The sequence below is a fragment of the Papio anubis genome, chromosome 2, assembly GCF_008728515.1.
Source record: "Papio anubis isolate 15944 chromosome 2, Panubis1.0, whole genome shotgun sequence".
In the NCBI taxonomy this organism is placed as follows: domain Eukaryota; kingdom Metazoa; phylum Chordata; class Mammalia; order Primates; family Cercopithecidae; genus Papio; species Papio anubis.
In genome coordinates this window covers 161095893-161119131 of record NC_044977.1, presented here as the reverse complement: position 1 = coordinate 161119131, position 23239 = coordinate 161095893, and the positions used below count along the sequence as shown (strand labels likewise).

Below are 23239 nucleotides of genomic sequence, written 5' to 3'. Positions count from 1 at the left end.
AAGTAAGAGTAGAAGGTCGTCAATCCCATGCCTTTTTTCAAGAAATGATAGGACATAAACTGTCTAAGAAGGCAGGTGTCAATGCTAGAAAAACTATTTAACTTGGAGCCTTGAGTCTCGGGAATTTGGTCTTTACTCTTTAATTTACTGGTTATGTGACCTTAGACAAACCACTATGTTTTTCCCTGTTTCAATTTTCTCACAAGGTTGTTGTACATTTCAAAGGAGAAAATGGGCATGAGTGTGCTTAATGAAGTGTGCAGGCTGTATGCAAAAATGAAGTCTTCGTTCTTTAGAAATGCCTCAACCTCACGTTACTTCACAAACCCTCTTGCAAAGTTCTCTCTAGGTTCTCTAATTTACAGAGAATGCACTTTGTTTTCCAGGCTGTGTGGATACCAAAGAGGCTGATATCCATTTCCTCATTGATGGCTCAAGCAGCATCCAGGAGAAAGAGTTTGAGCAAATCAAGAGATTTATGTTGGAAGTGACAGAAATGTTTAGCATTGGCCCAGACAAAGTCCGAGTTGGAGTTGTGCAGTATTCAGATAATACAGAAGTAGAATTTTATATCAGTGACTATTCTAATGACATTGGCTTAAGAAAGGCTATTTTTAACATTAAGCAACTAACTGGTAGAACTTATACTGGGAAAGCTCTGGATTACATACTACAAATAATAAAAAATGGAAGTAAGGATAGAATGAGCAAGGTTCCCTGTTACCTCATTGTGTTGACTGATGGGATGTCCACGGACAGAGTCGTGGAACCTGCTAAGAGACTAAGGGCTGAGCAAATCACCATTCACGCAGTTGGCATTGGGGCAGCTAATAAAATAGAACTGCAAGAAATTGCTGGGAAAGAAGAAAGGGTTAGCTTTGGGCAGAACTTTGATGCTTTGAAAAGCATAAAAAATGAAGTTATTCGTGAAATCTGCACTGAAAAAGGTAAGCAAAACAAAAAAGCTTTATTCTCCACATTTCATCAATTGCTTTAGGCAGATTAATGGCTAAATTAAGGCTGAGACAAGGCCTGATGTGACTAGCTGTCTGGATAACATTTTGCTAGCTTCCTTTATCACCATGGAGCGATTCAGCCCCTCACTTTTAAACTAAATGCCAAGACTGGAGAATCCCTCTATAAACAGTTGCCCCAAGGCCATCTTGGAAGTCATAAGTGGGAAAATTGCTAAGAATGTTGGGGCCTTGACAAAGCCCACTACTGTGAAGTGAAAAAGATTCTATTCTGCATGTGAGGTATGTGTGTGTTTATGTATGTGCATACACAGATGAGTACAGGGGAAGTACAGTGTGTGTGCACAGTTGGGTACAGTGGAAGGAAAATGGACTTTGGCTCTAGATAGCTTAGGGTTTGTCTCACGTACTTCCACTTGAGCCTGGAACATTGTCATTTATAAAATGAGGATAATGCCTACATCAGAGAATCCTTATAGGTTGAGCACCATAAATGCCAACCATTATTTTTATATTAAATGCATATCAAGTATATATGTAATAATTGTTCATTTTTATTTATAACAAAAACACATATTTGCATTTTTGTTTTAATTAGAGATTAAGTACCAAAATTAGGAAAAACAATTTGCAAATTTCCATATCTCGTTGTTTGTTATTTCTATTATTAATAATGGCCACTTACACCGCTTATTAGTTAAGATGGTATGTGTTGATTGCTGGTATTAGCACATGAAAATATTGCCTGCTGAGAAGCACATTAATTTACTGGTAAAGAGGAAAGATGCTAGAGTCAGAGTCAAGGTTCACACTCTAGCTTTATCACTGATTAGCCATGACCTTGAATAAATTACTGTCTACTTGCCTTGGTTTCCTTGTTTGTAGGCTTATTGTGAAGCTTAATGGTGATAACACACATGGAACAGTTAGAGGAGTGCCTGGAACATAGTAAGCGCTACACAACAGTTAGCTGTTGCAGAAAGTGGTTAAGGTGTTCATCGACGAGGAAAGGAAGAGAATTCTTACTTATTTGAACTTACTAAAGTGAAAACGTGTTTGAATTTTCTCTGAGCCACTAAAAAACAAAAATAAAAAATAAGTAAGCAAATAAATAGCATTAATAACAAAATCCTAAGTAAGTAACAACTTTGTTCATTTTTCTCCCTGTTATGGACAGTAACAGAGTTGGATCTTTAGGATGTCTTAGAAAGAGTGCAAGAATAAAAGATTCCCCAATGTTTCCTGGAGTTGATGCTAAGAAAAGTAAAAGGATTCGAGGAAGCATAAAGTAGGTTGTATCTCAGATCCTTTCAAGGGAGAAGGTCCTGGACAAATCTAGGGAGGTACAGTATATCCTTTGCACTTCAGGTAGTTGCAGTTGAAGTAGTCAAACTGAGCACTATCATGCCTGGAGGAGAAGATAAGTTGTGGACAAGGAAATGAGTCATAAAATGGCTATCAGAGAAGCAGGAAAACAAAGGAACCAAAGCTTCCAGAGCTAGAAAAACACTAACGAGTCTCAGAGCAGATGCAGATGGAGTGAGGCACAGTGTATTAATAGGGTGCAGGTTAAGCTGCAATAGCGAAAAGACCCCAGATTACACAGCACAGAATATTATTTTTCTCTTACATCATAGTTTAGGGTGAATAGTCCAGGTCTAGTAGAGAGGCTATTCCATCCTCAACACATAGCTTCCATCTTTAGGTCAAAACTGAAGATCCAGTTCTTATCACCTCCTGTCCATGGAAAGGGAGAAAGGACCAAGGGAGCCTACCACGCTCAACTAACGTAAGACCCAGAAGTGGCCAGATCACTTTTGCTCATACCTTTTGGTTAAAACTTAGACACAATGCCACAGCTAGCTTCAAAGCAGGCTGGGAAATACAATCTTTAGATGGACAATCATCTGCCTATCTAAAATTTTATTAACATAGAAGAATGGAAAGATAGATATTCAGGGACATGAAGTAGTTTCTGTCACAAATAGATACCAGGAGGTAGATCCTGTGAATACTAAACTGTATGTAAAAGCCTATTTCTTTTATATGTGTTACATGGAAGGGACTCTTCCACACTTCACCACAGTGGTCAAGGCCACTCTATCAAGGCCACAGACATCTTCAGCAATTTCTCCTCTCATGACTTTCAAGATGGTTCTGAGGCAGCTTGAATCTTAAAACGGTGGTGTAGTCCTGGTGGATCAGAATGTGACCTTACACTTTATTAAGTAATAGTTAACATCTTTTCATTTTTTAAATATATGGCTGATGCTGTGTTTATTTTTAGGAAGTATGGGATAGACTTCAGAGTGTTGAGGGAGAAACTGTAAGAGGAAGGCAGAGATTACAGATAGAAAAAGAGATTAAGACTAAAAAGATATATGCTAAAGATAATATATTTACATATATATATGCAAAACATATGTATCATGAATTAATACTGTTTTTAATAGATTATAGAAATTGGTTTTATATATGTACATATGTCTATCTTATATATAGAACAATGAATGTACATACATTTGTGTGTATATATCTGTGTGTATATATATACATATGTATATGTTCATTTCCAATCAGGCTGTCTAAAGTTTATGTATAAAGGAACAGTCCATGTTGAATGAGTATGTGCTTACTGAAGCACTTATCTCTAGTAAAAACTTTTTCTTCAATTTCCAATATTGATTTATAGTGTTTATGAAATCACTTAGAATTATCCCAGAAAATAATGCTGTTAAAAAATTATTTGAAATTGTGTTTCTCCAGAATATACATAAAACCCTGGAGTGTTAGTACTATGAGCGCAAGGAATTGATTGCTTTGGCTCTGGTTCCTTTTTTGTATCACTACTGCATCCTTAACACATGGCTGGATGCTTGGCATTTTATACACCTCAAAATTATGAATGAATGAATTAAATATGAATAAATGAGTTATGCATGCATGCATGAATGAATAAATACACATTTTGGAAGTTGCATTTCTGCTTCAGGGTTCTAGTCAACCAGCTTCTACTAAAGAAGCAAATACAATTTTCAAACGTAACAACAGTTGCTTGAGTTAACTTTCAATGTTTTCTCATTAATACATTTGTTTCTGCCTTAATGCCACTTTGTGAGAACCATTCCAACCTGATTATTTCTGATCCTTTTTTTTTTTTGTAACATGCAGGATGTGAAGACATGAAGGCTGACATCATGTTTCTGGTGGACAGTTCTTGGAGTATAGGAAATGAAAATTTTAGGAAAATGAAAATCTTCATGAAAAACCTATTAACTAAGATTCAAATTGGTGCAGACAAAACCCAGATTGGCGTTGTTCAGTTCAGTGATACAACTAAGGAAGAGTTCCAGCTCAATAGATACTTTACACGGCAAGAAATTTCTGATGCAATAGATAGAATGTCTCTCATCAATAAAGGCACTTTAACTGGAAAGGCACTAAATTTTGTAGGTCAATACTTCACCCACTCCAAGGGGGCCCGTTTGGGGGCCAAAAAGTTTCTCATCCTCATCACAGATGGAGTAGCTCAGGATGATGTGAGAGATCCTGCTAGAATTCTTCGGGGCAAAGATGTGACCATCTTCTCTGTAGGAGTATACAATGCCAATAGATCTCAGCTAGAAGAGATCAGTGGGGATGGCAGCCTAGTTTTTCACGTTGAGAACTTCGATCATCTGAAGGCACTAGAAAGGAAACTTGTCTTTCATGTGTGTGCTCTCCATGGTAAGTGACCCTGTTATCTGTCAGGACTCAAGAATGTGAGCTGTTGACTTTATAATGAGAAATAGTATATGGCACTCTGGCCCTGGCCTCTACCTGGACTTAAATGTTAAGTTTTAGTCTTCTTTATGTTATATTAAAATGGCTGTGACCTCCAGGGATGTTTCAGACTAACAATTTTGGCGTCTAGTTTGGCACAAGTTAGTATGGCATTGGTGACTTCAAGTATATTCCAAAAAGATCCCAGAATTTTACTTTAAACTTCCAAATGTTTAATACCCACACACCTGGATTTTTCAGAGCCAGTTTTGAATCCCAAATTATTTTCTAGAATTGTTTCTTGGCTATTTATAGCCATTGTTAAGCAGAAAATAACTAGAAATACAATTTCGTCTTTCTTTTAGTTAAATTTTATCTAGTATCCTAAGCACCACCCACCAAGAAAACCCTGGGTATTTTAAAGATAGTTTATTTTCATTACTTCACATTATTATTCTTAAACTCTATCAACTGGATATTTTATATTTGTCTGTTCATGTATCCATCCCTTTGGAAAACTGTAATTTGTCACTTTTCTGATTACTTGGAGTCATCATTGTATTCTTACAAATTGTAGTGCTTTTAAAATTGTACTGCACAACCTTCAGTTTGAGCCTATCAATTTTAATGTCTTTTGAATGAGAGCTTTTTCTCAATCCACACATAGACTAAAACACCTATGTTTTAAAAATCTATCATGTGCTATTTTCTGTGTTTTGGATACAACTAAGAAAACAAACCAGGGTAAGTTTGTTTTGTGTTGTTCCTCTGGCAACATAGAGATTTTCATTGGACTTTATTCGTCAAAATTGTGCATGTGGAATTTCCAGAAACTTAACAAAATGTCTTATAAACACGTAAGTGTTAGGTGATAGTTCTAAAGTTTCCTTGGTAACTGCTTAATTGGAATTTTTTTCTTCCCCCAAAGGTGGCAGTGATTCCAAAACTCTTGATAATGTTGGGAGGTGTACCTAAAGGCTATAGCTTCAACTTTGAAACCTGCAAGGCTCTTCTTGGCATTTCTTCATTTTGATTAATGTAAATGTGGAGGCCTTGTCTACAGCATAACCTGAAATTCATCTGACTCATGCATTAGATTGTCTCCTAAGTATCAGGTCATGACTAGTCACCAGTTCTCAGTGGGTCATTGACCAAGGGTTTTACAGATATAGCCTGGGGATATTCACAGTATCAGAAACTTAAAAAATTTGAGACTTTATTATTAGAAATAAGAGTTGACAATTAGCTAGGCAGGTGGAAAGTGGAGAAGCAAATCTTTGGAATACATGTGTGTAAGTTATTGAGGGAAGGAAAAGAGTGGGGAAAGAGTCCACACGTTGGAAAGCCAGCCAAAACAGTCACTTGTCTTATAATGTGGAGGAGGGTTTGGGGTCAGGGAAGAAGTGATAGGAGTTTTTGCTCTCCTCCTACTTGGGGCCACTCCTTTCTGAGCTCTAATTCACAACGTCAGGGAGAAAAGCATAAATAACTGCAGAGAGATATGATACACAGGGATGGTTTGCATACCTGAGGGTCCAAAGATACCTGGAGCCAGAGGGAGTAGGGTAAAACCACCAAGTTATACAGTGAGCTCTTGAGCTTTCCACAATAGCAGGTCTGTTTGGCAAACATCAGTATGTCTTGCCATTACATTGACATTGAACTAGCTTCTAACATTGCCTTTCAGTTGAAAGCCTGCTTAGTAAAAGACATTACATGTCCTAATGAGATATAGCAAAATAGAGTGGTGTGGCATAAGGACCACTGATCCTGGAGTGATGTAGATAGGGTACAAATGTCCTTGGAGTCATGATGTAGGCAAGTTGCACTTCTCTGAGCCTTGGCCTTTTTTTTTTTTTCTTTTTTTTTTCTATAAAATGGCAGCAGCCACCTCTAAGAACTAAGTGAGATGTAGTGTCTGACACATAGTAGACTCACGGCAAATGCTAGTTCGCTTCCCTTCTCAGCACCCTGCGTAGAATGCACTGCAGAAAGTTTGTGACTCCTGTTTTCGTCTTCTTTCAGATTGTAAAAGGATTACAGGACTAGACGTTGTGTTTGTGCTGGATCATTCAGGTAGCATAAAAAAACAATATCAAGATCACATGATTAACCTAACTATCCATTTGGTGAAGAAAGCAGATGTTGGCAGAAACGGAGTTCAGTTTGGAGCCCTCAAATACTCTGACCAACCTAACATCCTTTTCTACCTTAATACGTACTCGAACAGATCAGCAATAATTGAGAATCTGAGGATGCGAAGGGACACTGGAGGGAAGACCTACACTGCCAAGGCTCTCAAGCATGCAAATGCCCTGTTTACAGAGGAGCATGGCAGCCGCATCAAGGAAAATGTGAAGCAGATGCTGATTGTCATCACTGATGGGAAATCTCATGACCATGATCAGCTCAATGACACAGCATCAGAACTGAGAGACAAGGGCATCACCATCCTTGCAGTGGGTGTAGGAAAGGCCAACCAAAAGGAACTTGAGGGTATGGCAGGGAATAAAAACAATACTATCTATGTAGATAATTTTGATAAACTGAAAGATGTTTTCACACTTGTTCAAGAAAGTATGTGTACTGAAGCACCAGAAGGTAAGTTGTTACTTTTAAAGTTTCTATGGGGGTAGCAATAAAAATTTAAACAAAAAGTAAATCATAAGTCTCAGGTCTCCGATTGCCTGGATGTTATGGACTGAATATTTCTCTGCTCAGGCTATCAGTTTTCTCATCTCTAAAAGAAATGGGTTGATTGAACAAGATCCCAAAGATTCCTTCCCACCACAGTATGCACTGAAGAGATTATACAGGAAAGTTCCAGATGCATTCCCTGGCATTTTGCTATTCTGTTGCCTTTTTCTGGCAGAAAGAAATTCTTCTTAGGGTCGTATTCACCTTACCCCATGTAATGGCTGCTTATCGTGCTCCATTTGGTTAATGGTCTCAGTGCAGCCACTGGACATCAGTTTCAGGCCAAACTCAAGTGGACAGTTTCATGGTTTAAATGGATAGACTTTTGTCTTCAAAGATTTAGGCCCTCTAAATGGGATCATAGGCATTCTAGAGAGACATCAAAATTCAAGTGGTCTGGTGTGCTCTTCTGTGTGAGTGCCACCAGTATAGAGGGCAGGATATGAGAGTTGAATGTGGGGTAATGGAAGCTGGCTGAGAGAAACAGGGAGGGAAGGGAACTGAGATGATTACCAGCTACCACTGAAGTTGGTAGGCTGGTGACATCACATTTGAGTGAGGACGGGGTGAGATTTGCCACTTGTGGTCTCAAAAGCAGTAGAGACTGATAAGTAACCCAGGAAGGGCTGCTGTGCCTAATTGGAAGGTCCGAATTCTTGTGATTTGTGTATTGACCCAGTCCTCCCAATCTGGCAAATGAAATAACCAACTTTTGAATTTCCTTTCTTCTTTGCTTCCTTCCTCCCTCCTTTCTCTCATTTCTTTCCTCCTTTATTCCTTCCTTTCTACCGACGAGAAGCTCACTTTTGTAACTAATATAAATCATGTTTCTAAAACTGACATTAACCCACTTCCATATTTGTAACTTGTCCAACTCCAGACAAAACCTTCCCTCAAATCCTGTGTCAGATCAGCATTTGCTTGGCTAAATAAAACTATGCCTGACCACCATAGCTTTACCTTACTTAAGTAAGCAATTAATTCATCTTCTTGGTTTCAGATATTGAATGATGGTATCATCTTTACCCAAGGAAAATTATGATTTTTCCCAAGGCAGCAGGACCACCCCAGTTCTTCTGCCCATTCCATCCTCTTCCTGGACTCTCACCCTGAAGCGTAGGCTCCCGTCCCTCATTCCTGACACCTGCCAGTCCACTTAACACTGAGTGTTCTTTCTCCTACACACTGGATGCGGTCCCTCTTCTGCTTACAGTTTTTTTTGTTTTTGTTTTTGTTTTTGTTTTGGAGGCCTCCCTGTGCCCTTGGAACAATTTCCAAACTCCTGAGCTCTATCTAGCCCCTGCCCACCTCTGCAAGCTCATTGATCACCTCTCCCCTCTTCAAATCTACCCTGTCCTTCTGAAATTCCTCCACGTCTTTGTGCACACTATCCTGCCCACCATGACCACTCCAGCCCACCACTGTGCCTGCCTACGTCTCACTTTTCTGTCAAGTTTCAGTCTTTGTGTGCTTTCAGTCAGGCCCAAACCTGACCTCATGTCCCCACTGTATCCCCCAACTCTCACACCTTCTATTTTCCAAGTGGTAGCAATTGACACATATTTGCTGTTTTCCTACCTGTATCTGTCACAAGACTACAAGCTCTGCAGGCAGGCTTAATCTCATTTGTTTGTTGTGTCCTCCAAATCTAGTACATTACTAAGACTTCAGTCTTTTCCTAGGAGTGTGAAGGCTGTTTTATTCTCATTTCCCATGCCTACATTTTTGAAGTAGTGCTGAGATGGAGTTTGGGATGCAATATGTTTATTAGGAATCCACACCTGTAAAATAAATGGGGAAAGCAAGATGGACCAAATAACTCAAAATAGTGACATAGGCTAAACAAAGCTCCAAACCTAGCAGAGAGCTCTGAAGCAAATATTGCCTATGAGAGCTGTCCAGCATCAGCCTGAAACGGCTGGGACTAAGGGAGAACTCCCTTCCCACTTAGTGCCTGGACGTGATGGCCCTAAGAAGGGCATGACCTTTGGCAAGGCATCTCTCTATAGTGAGACAGACCCTGAAAGTGCTGACAGTTGGAAGCTGTCTACTGCCTGCCCATACTCCCATAGCTGGGAAGTAAGTTCTTCCTTGCAGGTCTATCCGGGCAGCCCATCTTTGTGTCTGCCACACCACACTTACAAGGAATTGTGTGACCGTGAGTAACCTACTGTCTCAATTACCTTTAGTAATCACCATAGTGCTGCTCCTACCACAGCCATTGAGTTTGGTTGGAAATGAGTATAGAAATGTCCCTTCGATTTTGGGACATTTCAGATTGGACTTCAGGGAGCTGACCGTTTGCTCTATTTACTAGCCATTCACACTTCCTCTGAGAAATTCTAATATTTGAGTCATGGTATTTTTAAAAAGCATTGCACTAGAAAAAAGTGCTAAATTTAAGGGTAAAAAGGATCTAGAGGTCCAGATACCAGCTCCACTCCATAGTAACTGTATGCTCTTATATGAATCACTTAACCTCTAAGTTCTATTTCTATATTTATAAAATTAGAATAATTAGTCGTAAGGTGGTTGTGAATATTAATGTTGTTATTATGTGCCAAAAGCATTTTTAAAATGCTACTCCTCAATATGGATGTAAAGTGATAACATGAATAGTAATAGGAGTACTAATAATAGTACAGTAAGTAAGTACCATTATCTTGATGGGGTAAATGTCCCAATCTTGGTGTTTTGAAGGGATGTCTAGCCTTTGTAATAACCTTTTAAGGAGTACATGAAATTTTTTCAAACTTCTTACTTTCTTTCTCTGATTAGCTTCCAGTGTCTTTTCAAATGGATTGTATAAATAATTAAACTTTGAAAAAACTCTCTAATCTTTCCTCCTCTTGCTGTTTTTTCTTCTTTTTGAGGATCAGTGATTCTTTCTCTTGTTAACTTATCTCAATTTGCTAATGTAAAGCAATTGAAGTATTTAGCAAAGCAATTTAAGTATATGAGGAAAGGAAAAATTTAGAATGATTCATGAGGAAAATAATTTATTCTTTTTTCTATTGCAGTCTGTAGTCTTCAGGAAGCTGATGTGATTTTCCTTTGCGATGGCTCTGACAGGGTATCTAATTCAGATTTTGTTACCATGACAACTTTCTTGTCAGACTTAATTGATAATTTTGACATTCAGTCTCAAAGAATGAAAATTGGTATGGCTCAATTTGGAAGCAACTACCAGAGTATTATTGAGTTGAAAAACTCTCTGACTAAAACCCACTGGAAGAATCAAATTCAGAACGTCTCCAAGAGCAGTGGGTTTCCGAGAATTGACTTTGCCCTTAAAAAAGTGAGAAACATGTTTAATCTATATGCTGGTGGGAGAAGAAATGCTGGTGTCCCCCAAACTTTGGTTGTTATCACATCTGGAGATCCTCACTATAATGTGGCAGATGCAGTAAAAACCCTGAAGGACCTTGGAATTTGTGTCCTGGTTTTGGGCATAGGAGATGTTTCTAAGGAATGGCTTCTGCCAATAACAGGCAATTCTGAAAAAATAATCACTTTTCAAGACTTTGATAAGTTAAAGAATGTGGACGTGAGAAAAAGGATCGTCCGTGAAATTTGCCAGAGCTGCGGGAAAACCAGTAAGTGCTCCTTGTTTGGTTTTCTTCCATGGAAAACTCATTTCTCCATTTCCCAAGTGTGTCTAATGGGCTAGCTCTAGCAGAGCATATATTTAGAACATATATTTAGTGAGAATATCTCACTTATGGTGCAGTGATAAGAGACTTCTCTGCTTCCAGGAAGTTTGGATAACTCAGCCTCCCTCAAAGACAAGGAAAGGGTGCAGAGGCTAGAGGGGACCCCTGGACTGTGTCCTCTGGTCAGCCCTGTTCCCTCACGGCAATCCAGTGTTTATTCTCCTTTTAGCACCTGGATCTCTGTCTCCTATTTCTGTCCTCCTAGTAAATGCCCTGCATCAGCAGGAAGTAAGTAAAATAAACATTTGCTGATTGGAAGTTTTATTATTGTACCTTTGTTAAACCATCTTGTAAGGGACTCCTGTGTGTGTGTGTGCGTACAGTGTATTTTTCTTCTTTTAATGATTACATTCATATAATCATAGTCTACTAATGATCTGAATTGTCCTCAGAGGTTATTTAAGCCAGAGGTCACAAAGGCACATGGCTGCAAAGACCAGGTGGGTAATGGAGATGAGTCAAGTGAGTAGAGTATGAGGACAGTGAACTGGAAAACAATGATGCATCTCACAGGAATGCCACCGTTCAGCTCCAGCTGAGATTGGCCACGGGGGACTCAGATTCTCTAAATTTGAGGCTAGGAGTTGGGAGGACAGCATATAAGGAAGCAGTAGCGAATGATTCCGGTTTGTGGAATTTGCACAACATGCAGAAATTCCTTCGAGTTCTTATGTTTCTAGAGTTGTTATAATTGAAGTCACTTCTTTAACAAAATGTGTTAGTCTTTCCAAACTCTCCATATCTTATATGTCCCATTTGTGGTGCTCAAGTGGAGGCAGATTACAGTGGTGGAAAGAGCCCTGGTCCTGGAATCAGAAAGCCAGAGTTCTAACTCTGGTTCAGCGGCAGCAACCTCTGCACATCACTGTTTCCTCATCTGTAAAATGAGCACCTGGGCAGGATCAGAGTAACCAAATGGCAGCTTGCAGTTGCAGTTTGTTTATCGCATCCAGTGTTGATGAGTTGCTAAATTAGTTGACAGCATTCACACTGAAGGTTCTACATTAAAAATGTAGACATCAGGCTCCTCTTTGAAAAATCAGAATATCTGACAACACTAGGCCCCATCTCCCACATAGCTACTCTCAGCTGGAACTGAACAGTGAACAGACCCAGAAATGGGTCATTGTTCTCTAGTTTATTTTCCTCACACTCTGCCCACTTGAATCATCTATCTTATCTACCTGCATTTGCAGCCATCTGTGTTTGTGATCTCTAAAACTTAAATAATCTGAAAAGACAGCTCAAAACTTTAATGTATTCTGATTATATGAATTAAAATATGTCACCATTAAAATGCATGCCCACATGCGTGGCACACACACACACACAACAGAGTCACTGAGGATGAGACTAAACTATGGTTTGAACTTCAAATAGCTATTGAAAGTTTTAATATTTTAAAGGGGACAGAGAAAACCCCTGTGATATATGTTAGTATCACATATATATATATGTGATATAAATACACACATATATGTATATGATAAAGCGGTCAGTATCTTCCTTCTTGAACACTTTTTGGAGACTAGAGACCCTCTAGCTCTGGGGTATGACAGTGCTCCTTTCTTCTGCCCTGTCTCTCCTTCCTTACTCCTGTCTACTCATTAATCTTGACCCTGTTCCCTTGATTTCCAGATTGCTTTATGGACATAGTGGTTGGGTTTGACATCTCCACTCATGTGCAGGGGCAGCCTTTGTTCCAGGGCCACCCCCAGCTGGAATCCTACCTCCCAGGCATCTTAGAAGACATCAGCTCTATCAGGGGGGTGAGCTGTGGGGCTGGCACAGAGGTGCAGGTGAGTTTGGCATTTAAGGTGAACAATGACCAAGAATTCCCTGCCAAGTTCCAGATCTATCAGAAAGCAGTGTTTGACAGCTTGCTGCAAGTCAACGTCACTGGGCCAACTCATCTGAATGCACAGTTCTTGCGGTCTCTTTGGGACACATTTAAGAATAAATCTGCATCCCGGGGCCAGGTATCCATATTACATTCTATTTCCCATCTCCATATTCTTCCATTTTTTCTTCATTCCCCAATTATATATTTAGCTTTTACACCACACCATTTTCTTATTTCTCTAGGTGCTGCTTATTTTTTCAGACGGTCTCCAGAGTGAAAGCAACATAATGCTTGAAAATCAATCAGACAGGCTCAGAGAAGCAGGTATTGAGTAGAATTTTTTTTGTTTGTTTGTTTTTGAGATGGAGTCTTGGTCTGTCACCCAGGCTGGAGTGCAGTGGCACAATCTCAGCTCACTGCAAGCTCCACCTCCCGGGTTCACGCCATTCTCCTGCCTCAACCTCCCGAGTAGCTGGGACTAGAGGCGCCTGGCTAATTTTTTGTATTTTTAGTAGAGATGGGGTTTCACTGTGTTAGCCAGGGTGGTCTTGATCTCCTGACCTCGTGATCCACCCAACTCGGCCTCCCAAAGTGCTGGGATTACAGGCATGAGCCACCGCACCTGGCCGAGTTGAAAATTTAAACAGTGAAGCATGGAATATGCTTAACAAGTCTCTACCTTTACTCAGATGCTGTAGATGTTGAGATCTGCCTGGCTACTTGTAGCAGAGGCTGTTGATACCTCGTCTAATCCCCTTGTGACCAGCCCTCGCACTCCTCCCCAAAATGCTGCAAATGCTATGGCCAAGTGCTTAGACTTATGACCTTCTATACAGACATATGCCCTTGCTTGACCTGAACCATATACCTGGGCGTGCTTGGAATGGGTGTGGGGTTACCATGCCCCACGTTGATGGTGGGCGGGGGGCAACTATGATATAGGGATACAAAAACCTGGCACTGTTGCTCAAATGGATCAACTCTAGTACAATTTGCACTCCAGAGTCCCTCATGAATCAGGCAAAGGCTAAGACTTTATTGAGATGTATTCCTAGTTACATCTCCTTCCCTTTCCTGGTCTCTCTCTCAATACGGATACCACATACATACAAAATCCTCTCTCAGATTCCAGTTCTAGAGAACCTGACCCAAGACAGCTCCTACTGTTTCTTATTTTCCATATGAAAGATAGCAACATGGATTTGGAAAAGCACTTCTCACTATATATTTTCTGTCCGTGTCATAGCTTCAGACTGAGCCGGAAGCTCAGTGCAGAAGTTGAGAGTAAGATGCAGCGATGGAAGACTCCACTAATTGTCAAATGAGATGCATTGTTTAAGAATTTCTTGGTGTAGCCCAGACTGGCTTCTAGGGTTCAGCTTCCACAGGAAACCTCCCTAAAGGCCACAATACATCCTGTTTTATTGCTCGGTTGTGTCTCTTTCTCTGCACAGATCCCTTTAATACCTTCTCATTGTTCTTGGGATATAGATCAAATTCCTTAACATGGCCTGGGAGCGTTGCAGAACCTGGCCTCTGCTTCCAATTTCAACCTTTATTTATTTATTTATTTTTAAGACGGAGTCTCGCTTTGTCACCCAGGCTGGAGTGCAGTGGCCCAATCTTGACTCACTGCAAGCTCTGCCTCCAGGGTTCATGCCATTCTCCTGCCTCAGCCTCCCGAGTAGCTGGCACTACAGGTGCCTACCACCACGCTCAGCTATTTTTTTGTATTTTTAGTAGAGATGGTGTTTCACTGTGTTAGCCAGGATGGTCTCGATTTACTGACCTTGTGATCCGCCCACCTCAGTGTCCCAAAGTGCTGGGATTACAGGAGTGAGCCACTGTGCCCAGCCAAATTATTTCTTATATTCAACATTCCAGGCATATGAAATTATTTTTACCATTCTTCCTCCAAGGTTATACATATATGTAATTTTTTTAGATGGATTTTTGTTCTTGTTGCCCAGGCTGGAGTGCAGTGACACAATCTCGGCTCGCTGCAACCTCTGCCTCCTGGGTTCAAGCGATTCTCCCTCCTCAGCCTCCTGAGTAACTGGGATTACAGGTGCCCATCATCATGCCTGGCTATTTTTGTTTTTTCGTATTTTTAGTAGAGATGGGGTTTCACCATGTTGTTGACCAGTTCGCTGGTCTCAAATACCTGACCTCAGGTGATCCACCCACCTCGGCCTCCAAGAGTGCTGGGATTACAGGTGCGAGCCACTGTGCCTGGCCTCCAATGTACTTTACAGCCTCACTTCTCTCTGTCCTTGCCTAGAGCTTCCTCTATTTCCTTTCCTACCCAGGTACTCTCTCCGTCTTCTTTCTCTGGTTCTTTCCATTGGCCAACTTACATTTATCCTTTAGAATCAGCTTCGACATCAATTTTTCCGAGAAACCTTCCATGAGTCTCCAATAATGGGTTGGGATCTTCTCCTCTAGGCTTTCATAGAACCCTGATGTTTCTCAGAGCAACTATCCGATTCTTGACCCTCTGTTCCATTAGACCAATAACTCTGGGAAGGAAAGAAGCCTGACTTACTCATTTGTATCTCTGTATTATACAATGATTAATGCATAATAGGCTCCTATTAATAATTTAAAAATTTGCTTAGTGAAAAGATGGATAAAGTAAATGAACTAGTAAATGAATTAATGAGTGAATAGATGAATTAATGAATGAACTGGATGTGGTCAGGAGTTCAGCTGAGACAATTGCCCTGGGTTTTCCTCATGTTCTCAGGGCCTGGCCTCCCAGGGGTGTTTGAAATTGGGAGTAACTTGAGAATTATCATTAATTTACATTCAGGAAAATTCAGAAAAACTCTCTGAAGATGAATAATGCCCTTTCTTAAAAATCACTTTCCAGTGTCCAAGAATTGCACCAACATTGGTGGTAAGATGTGGAACACAGTTTTCTATTAGTGTTTTTCTATAGATTTGTAAATTGTTTCTCTTGAATACTTTTATCAGGGGATTTCATGCAAAAGTCAGGGACCAGAGCTGGTGCATATTCGTAAAATGCAGGCAAATTCACTGTTAGTTTCTTCATATGTCAGGAGTACTTCTTCCTCTTATGTTTGTTTTTTCCCCTTTTCAATTCTTTAAATCATGTTCACTGAGCAGAATTATTATGCCTTCTTCTTTTTCATGTACAACCCCTTTGCTTTATTTATATTGTGGTTCTTACCACATAGGACTTGATGCTCTGCTGGTAGTGTCGCTTAACACAACTGCTCATCATGAGTTTTCTAGCTTTGAATTTGGAAAAGGATTCAATTACCGGACTCATCTGACTATTGGAATGAGAGAGCTGGGCAAAAAACTATCACAGTACCTGGTGAGTAGTTGAACAAAATCCCCAGTTGTTCAAAATGCCATGGGAACTAAATTGGAATCTTGATGAGAACTTTCAAAGACTGCCTTTGTTTACCCCTACTAAATTAAGGGCATGGTCCTTAGTATATAAAAATGTGTGGAAGACCACAGCATAGTATTTTGTTTTTACGTATTCTTTCATTCTTTGTCATCTCACTAAATGAATGCATAAGGAACTAAAAAACCAACCAACTCATAACTGAATTAAAAAACCCCCAACTGTGTTGCAGAAATTCCAGGAAACAGAAGACTGTCAACCAGAAACCAACAAGTCTTACGCGAAGTTGGGTCATGGCCATCCACATACTGGATGCCCTGTCTATAAACAGAGGTCATTTCCTTTGGAGAGGCGATGTTGCCAGTGCAGTGCCTGGCACCCTCTCTGCAGTGTTAAATTCAGAAAGCACCTCTTATTCTCTGCAGCCCCTCATCCAAAGGGAGAAGATGGGCTTGTAGGTGGTGGATTATGATTTGTATGAGTACAATTCTTATGAAATAAAGTTTCTGACAATTGTTATTCACTTAGCTTTACTTTTTTTTCCCCAGGGAAACATTGCAGAAAGGACTTGCTGCTATACATTCTGCAAATGTCCAGGAATTCCAGGACCTCATGGGACCCGAGGACCACAAGCCATGAAGGTGCCACTCACCTGTGATACTATTTTATCTAATGTGCTTTGATTTGGTACGGGTAGGACTGAGACTGACTGATTTTACAACCTTCACTCCATGCTAATGGAATTCCTTTGGACATTTCATATGACTTTTTTGGTATAAAATCCAGGTCAGGAGAGCTCACTTTTGATACTGCTAGCAAGAATAACTCCCTTTTCTCTTACATACCCTTGGCAATGTTGCTTCTTGGTTTCGCAATTTATACTTTTGTACTTGCTTTAGAAAGTTTGAAAGGTGATAAGAAGTAAAAAATAGTGGAGATGAAACTGGGTGTAGTAGCTTGCACTGGTAATCCCAGCTACTTGGGAGGCTGAGGTGGGAAGATCATTTGATTGTTCAAGACCGGCCAGGGCAACATAATGAGACCCTATTGCCTTAAAAATAAGTAAATAAGTAAATAAATAAATAAATAAGAATTGTGCTTCATCAGCAACAGAATGAGATTGAACCACAAAATGATCATAGCATTGCAGATTCATAGCCCTTTAAAACACAAATTATAAAATATTATACAATAATAGGATGAATAAATATGTCATGATATTTTCAATAATATATGCCAATGAAAATTAATGAACTACAGCTACACACAACAACATGAATAACTTTTACTAACAAGGTAATGACCAAAAGAAAAGCAAAACACAGAAGAATACGTGTGGTAAAATTCCATTTATTAAAAGATATTATATCTAGGGAGGAATACTTAACTGGTGAAGTATTCTTAAAAGGCAAGAAACTATTATCAGAAGTCAGGAGTGCCCTTGTGGAGAGGGGCCAGGGGTGAATTGTGACTTGGGACAGGCGCTGTGCTTGGGACCAATAATGCTCTATTTCTTGACCTGCGTGGTGGCTACATATACCTTATATATAAAAATTATAAGATTATTCTATAAAGTTACTTTATAATAATTAAACTATACACTCATATTTTATACACTTTTATGTACGTTTCAAGTGGATTTTAGGTATCACAATAAAAATGAAGTTTTTCTTTAAAAAAAGAGATCAACAATGCTTGCTCATGAGTTCTGCACTGTCCATCCTTATGGAAAGACAATTTATATTGAACTTTTTACTGCACTGTGATGTTTTGTTTAGCACAGTGTTTTCCATTACTTTGCTCAGGTCAATATTAGAATTATGTTCCAGAAGCACAAACCCCCTGGTATATGATCAGCCAGCTGGGCCTGTGTTAGAGGGTGGGGAAAGCAAACCCAAATGAAATGTTTGCCACAGGTAAGCCATGACACAGTTAAACCACACGTGGCTAAGGGAGAGATGACTGCAATTAAAATATATGCAGTCTTGTTGGAAGTGCCTATTCTTCCTTGAGCTCTCAAAATAGCAGAACAAAATAAAATAATCCCTTTCGAAATGCTATAGGTTTGTCTGCTAAAAGGGTTGTGGCTGGCGCGACTGTCCTCCCTGCAAATCACTCAGGCACAGGTGTGGCTCTGTGGGCCTCATCTGCTGGTGGGTTCCAAAAGTCAGCCTCCCGCAAGGATTAGGAGTGTCGCCTCCTGCAGAGGGGCTTCAGAGCTGAGTGCAAGGACAAAAGCCAGCTCCAGATGTTGTCAGATTCTCCCCAAACTCACGGCCACATCTGCAAAAACTGCAACCAAGTTGGAGGAAGGGACTCGCTTAGAATGCCTAATGATTTCACAAGTTTGACTTGATGGGGGGGGTGACTACAATTTATTGTTCTGTCTTTCTTCCCAGGGTTCTCAAGGTCTGAAAGGCAGCAAAGGACACAGGGGAGAGGACGGAGACCCCGTAAGTTTTTATGATTCCCCCTCACCCCCCTGCCACTATACACACACTGTACACACACATACACTCACACACACACACTTACTTTCTTTTTCATTAAAGGTTATTTTCATACAAAAGGGGTAGATGGAGTTTTGTTTATATGTTTATTTTTATATGTTTATGTTTATTTTGTTTATATGTTGATTTTTGTGCATTTTTCTGGGAAGAAGGGTTGCCTTTCTTTTCATTTTTCCTTGTCTGAATTATGAGGCAATTACTAAGTCTAAGTTTGGGGTAAGGAGGGAACAGGCTTACACACGTAGCCTGGCATGTTTTTAATGGGCACCCTCCTTTCTACCCCCAAGCAAGGCACAGCAGGTTATCTGCCAGGGAGCTCTCTTTAGACCTAAAACCCAGTGCTTAGTACATGGCTTTGGGCCAAGGCCGGAGTATACTCCCTTCCATGGAAAGGGAAGAGGGCAAGGCATCCCTCAAGATGGGAGGCATGGCTTCATGGTCAAACGCTGCACAGAGGTTTGCAGATCTCCATGTTTAAAACCAGAACTCTCACTTTCTCGTGAATCAAATTATGAGAAAGAATTTGAAGAAACGGAAATCACTTACGTGCCTCTGTTTGGGATGGAAAAAGTTCAGAAAACATCCAGACTGGATTTCTATCACCTTAGATCAAGGCCAGTTCCTCATCTGGGCAGCAAGTTATAAGGATTGAAAGCAAAGACTCTAGAGTCAGATGCTAAGAGTTGGCCTAGATGTGGGTCCTTGAACAAGATACCTAACTTCTTGACCCTCTGTTTTCTCATCTGCAAGCAATTATAAATTCCTCTACAATCTAATGGCTGACCTAGTTTACAAAATGACCACTAAGGGGGTGCTGTGAATCACCTACTCTGTACCCTCCGAGGGTTCTTGGAGACTACCAAACTAGCATGAGAGTGCTTTCAGTGTGGGGAATAGTGTCACCCACCTGCCTGGCCGAGCCCACCACTGGCAGAAAGTCCAGGCAATGGGAAGCCATAGGGCTAAGGTACCTCTCAGCAACCTGTGGCCATGGGCAAGGCCTCCTCCTTTTGCAGGGAAGGATCCTCAGAATAAAGAAAGCAAAGCAGGATGAAGGCAAATCCTTTCTCCCTCTCTTACTGACAAAGCAAGAATTAAGCTCATTACTAATTAATTATTCATGCAGCAAAATGGGAACACCTGTTATGCACCTAGACATGAACCAGTCACAAGGGACATGATGGTGAAAGACACGGTTGAGGTTCCTGCCCTCAAAAAGCACAAAACTGTTCCTTTCTTAAGATCCATTTTACTTTAGCATTTATCTGTATTTAAATATTTCCTTGGAGAAGCAGGGTTGTTGGGAGACACAGAAATCATTGACCTTCAGTGCTCATCCCTGCACGGATAGTCTGACTTTGGGGGTCTTTAACCTGGTGATTCCTCCTGTGAGGACTGGCTTTTCTCACCTTTGCTTTCTCATTCTCCTAGTAGTGTCACTTTCCAGCAACTGTTTCTACTCAGCAGCAGTACCCTAGCACTGACTTGTGAGTCTACTGTCAGTAATGCTGACTCTCCCAGTATAGCATTAGGGCCCTAGATGAAATTACTGGAGTCTTGGAATGTGGCTACAAAGTGCAGCCACTGTGCTGTTTGATCAGGTAGGGAAGTGGCTGAGCTCTTCTTGCACCTTTTTGTGATCTTGGGTCCATAAAAAGCCCTGAAGATTAACAGGAAACATGTTTGAATATAGAGGGGAAAAACAGACGTAAATGAGTGAGGTTGAAGAGAATGCACTTTTTCTAAAGCTCATAGTGCCCATGTGCTTTGTCTTAACTCTGAAAATAAACCACTGGCAGCTTCTGGCAAAAACATCACGTTGGGTACCTGTCTGTGCTCCTTTTCTTAGGGAGTACGAGGAGACGCAGGACCCCAAGGAGATAGAGGGATTGCAGGATGTCCAGGGGAGCAGGGTGAGAAGGTAAGGCTCTTCTGTAAATGTTATTTCCAATTCTCTATAACATTCTCTCCCTCTCTTTCCCCATTCCTTTCCTCCCTTGTTTTCTCTCTTCCATCACTCCTCTCTCTTTTCCTTTATCCAGTTATATCAATGAGTTTTCCTGTCTGCAGATTAATTCTGCTTTTTAATAATGTCAAGGAGTCTTTAGCATTAATAAATTCCATCTCTAACCTCTTTGTAGGTGTATAGCTCATAACAAGTAAAGAAATACATGCTCACTCACTTTAGAGAGGCAGTCTTTGAATCCACACTCTGTCTTTGATATGTCAGTGAGAGATATTTCATCTTTTGCAGGGACCCAGAGGATTTTCTGGACCTAAGGTACTGGAGTTTTTTCTTAGTTTAATTTGATTTCCAAATGGGATTAGTTTCCCAATAAGCGTGTGGCAGAGACCTGCTTTTACCTGACAACTGTCTATTGTCGTCTCTCAGGGAGGACATGGAGACGATGGGATTGATGGACTTGATGGGGAAGAGGTAAGCCATACTTCTTTAAGTATTATAAAACTGTCATGAGGCTGCTAAAATTTTTTTAAGTGGCAATTTTGTTTTTCTTGTCTTCTTTTAGGGCTCTCATGGATTTCCTGGAATAAAAGGAGAAAAAGGTGATCCAGGATCTCAGGTAACACTTTTCCTTTCAATACATCGAAGAAGGAGAATTTGGTGACAGAGACAGTCTTAACGGCTGTGTGTCAGTGGTTATAGGGGATAAAATTTACAACTGACTTAACCACATAATGAATGCCTATTAATACTGAATATGTGCTGCATATCTGATTGGAGCAAGGGGGTAACTATGTAATTTTCAAGAATTTCCACCTAGAAAAATTTAGCACACACGAGGTTATTCTATGGGCATCTTTCTCATGTATGAAAATGAATGCTTTTACCTGTCAGTGGTTTCTTTTGTTCATTTGTTTTTTACCACAACATTTTCGTCAATGTCAGTAATTTCTGTGTTGTCTTTATTATGTCAGAAAAAAAAAAAGCAAGAGAAAGAGACAAAATTATTTTGGTGGCTGTGGTGGCAAATCACTGTGAAACATTTTTTAACTTTACATTTATTTCAACACTCATTAATGTGTGTCTACTTGATTTCAAGCAGCTCTACTTTTATGTTCTGATCCATTTATTTATGAAATATTTTTGAGCACCTGTCATTTGTCAGGCTTGTCATGTGCCAGACACCTGTCATTGGCCAGGCATATATTCTTATTTAATAAGAATCAGAGGTGAACCACACAGCCCTTGTCTTCAAAGATCCCACAGTATAGTTGGAGAGACAGATACATCAATAGAATTACATAAAATGTGATTGAGGTCATGTTTTAGATATTTACATGGGAGTCCAGAGAAGAGCATGTAACTCAGCCTAGGGGCAGGGGTTGTCCAGAAAATCTTCTTGGAGGAAATGACCTCTGAGCTGAAGAGAACAGGAATTCAGCAAGGCAAAGATGTGGAGGAAGGACATTCCAGACAGAGGGAGTAGCATAAGCAAAAACATGAGGGTTCAGGGCACTGCCAAGTTTTTCTTCCTGGAGGGAGCATTAGAATACAGGCACTGGGAGGTGAGGTTCAAGACATGGTGGGGAGAGATCAAGAGATTGGGAGGGCACTAGCGAGCGATGTGGAAGAGCTTGGTTTTTAACCATAAGACAATGGGGAGCCTTTGAAAGATTTTAAGCAGAAGAATCACAATCAGATTTACATTTTAGAAATATTACTTGCAGTAATGTGGACAATATTTTGGAGATGACATAGATGCAAGGCAAAGATGAGAGGTAGATCTGTAGAAATCAGGTGAGAAGTGATGAAGCCTTCAAGTAAAGCAATGATAGTGAGAACAGACACAAAATATGCTAAAGTTGTAGCAGGGCTCAGACTGAAGCGAGGCTAACAGGACGCCTAAGGTGCAAAAGGGGCAGAATTATGTGGAGTAAATACCTACCTCAATTCTGCATCCTAGGTGCCTCTCTCATCTCACACTAGTCCTGGTTCTAGGACCTGAAATCTCCAGATATAGGCGACTAGAGGAATAGGAAATAGAGAGTCAGTCAATATGCCTGCAAGGATCCTGGCTTGGGCAAGTTTAATTGGAAATAATTAGGTTTGAGATGACAATGGAACATGTTATGGGAAGTCAGGGAAGCCGAATGGAGGGGCTGGCTGAAGCCACGGCAGAAGAACATAAATTGTGAAGATTTCGTGGACATTTATCACTTCCCCAATCAATACTCTTATAATTTCTTATGACTATCTTTACTTTAATCTCTTAATCCCATCATCTTTGTAAGCTGAGGATGTATGTTGCCTCAGGACCCTGTGATGATTGCATTATCTGCACAAATTGTTTGTAAAGCATGTGTGTTTGAACAATATGAAATGAGCACCTTGAAATGAA

At 40.3% G+C, this 23239-nt stretch overlaps 1 protein-coding gene across 3 annotated transcripts in view; it reads left to right on the top strand.

The window, feature by feature from the left end:
* COL6A5 (collagen type VI alpha 5 chain) overlaps window positions 1-23239 on the top strand; it is a 130617-nt gene that overhangs the window by 39882 nt on the left and 67496 nt on the right. For all 3 annotated transcript variants that reach the window (XM_021934872.2, XM_003895127.4, XM_021934871.2), the window contains exons 5-17: window positions 387-947; window positions 4146-4700; window positions 6762-7337; window positions 10454-11029; window positions 12785-13125; window positions 13232-13313; window positions 16190-16332; window positions 16917-17009; window positions 18768-18821; window positions 20728-20799; window positions 21133-21159; window positions 21271-21315; window positions 21407-21460. In XM_021934872.2, coding sequence (XP_021790564.2) covers window positions 387-947; window positions 4146-4700; window positions 6762-7337; window positions 10454-11029; window positions 12785-13125; window positions 13232-13313; window positions 16190-16332; window positions 16917-17009; window positions 18768-18821; window positions 20728-20799; window positions 21133-21159; window positions 21271-21315; window positions 21407-21460 — 3179 coding nt within the window. The remainder of the gene's footprint in view (window positions 1-386; window positions 948-4145; window positions 4701-6761; window positions 7338-10453; window positions 11030-12784; window positions 13126-13231; window positions 13314-16189; window positions 16333-16916; window positions 17010-18767; window positions 18822-20727; window positions 20800-21132; window positions 21160-21270; window positions 21316-21406; window positions 21461-23239) is intronic.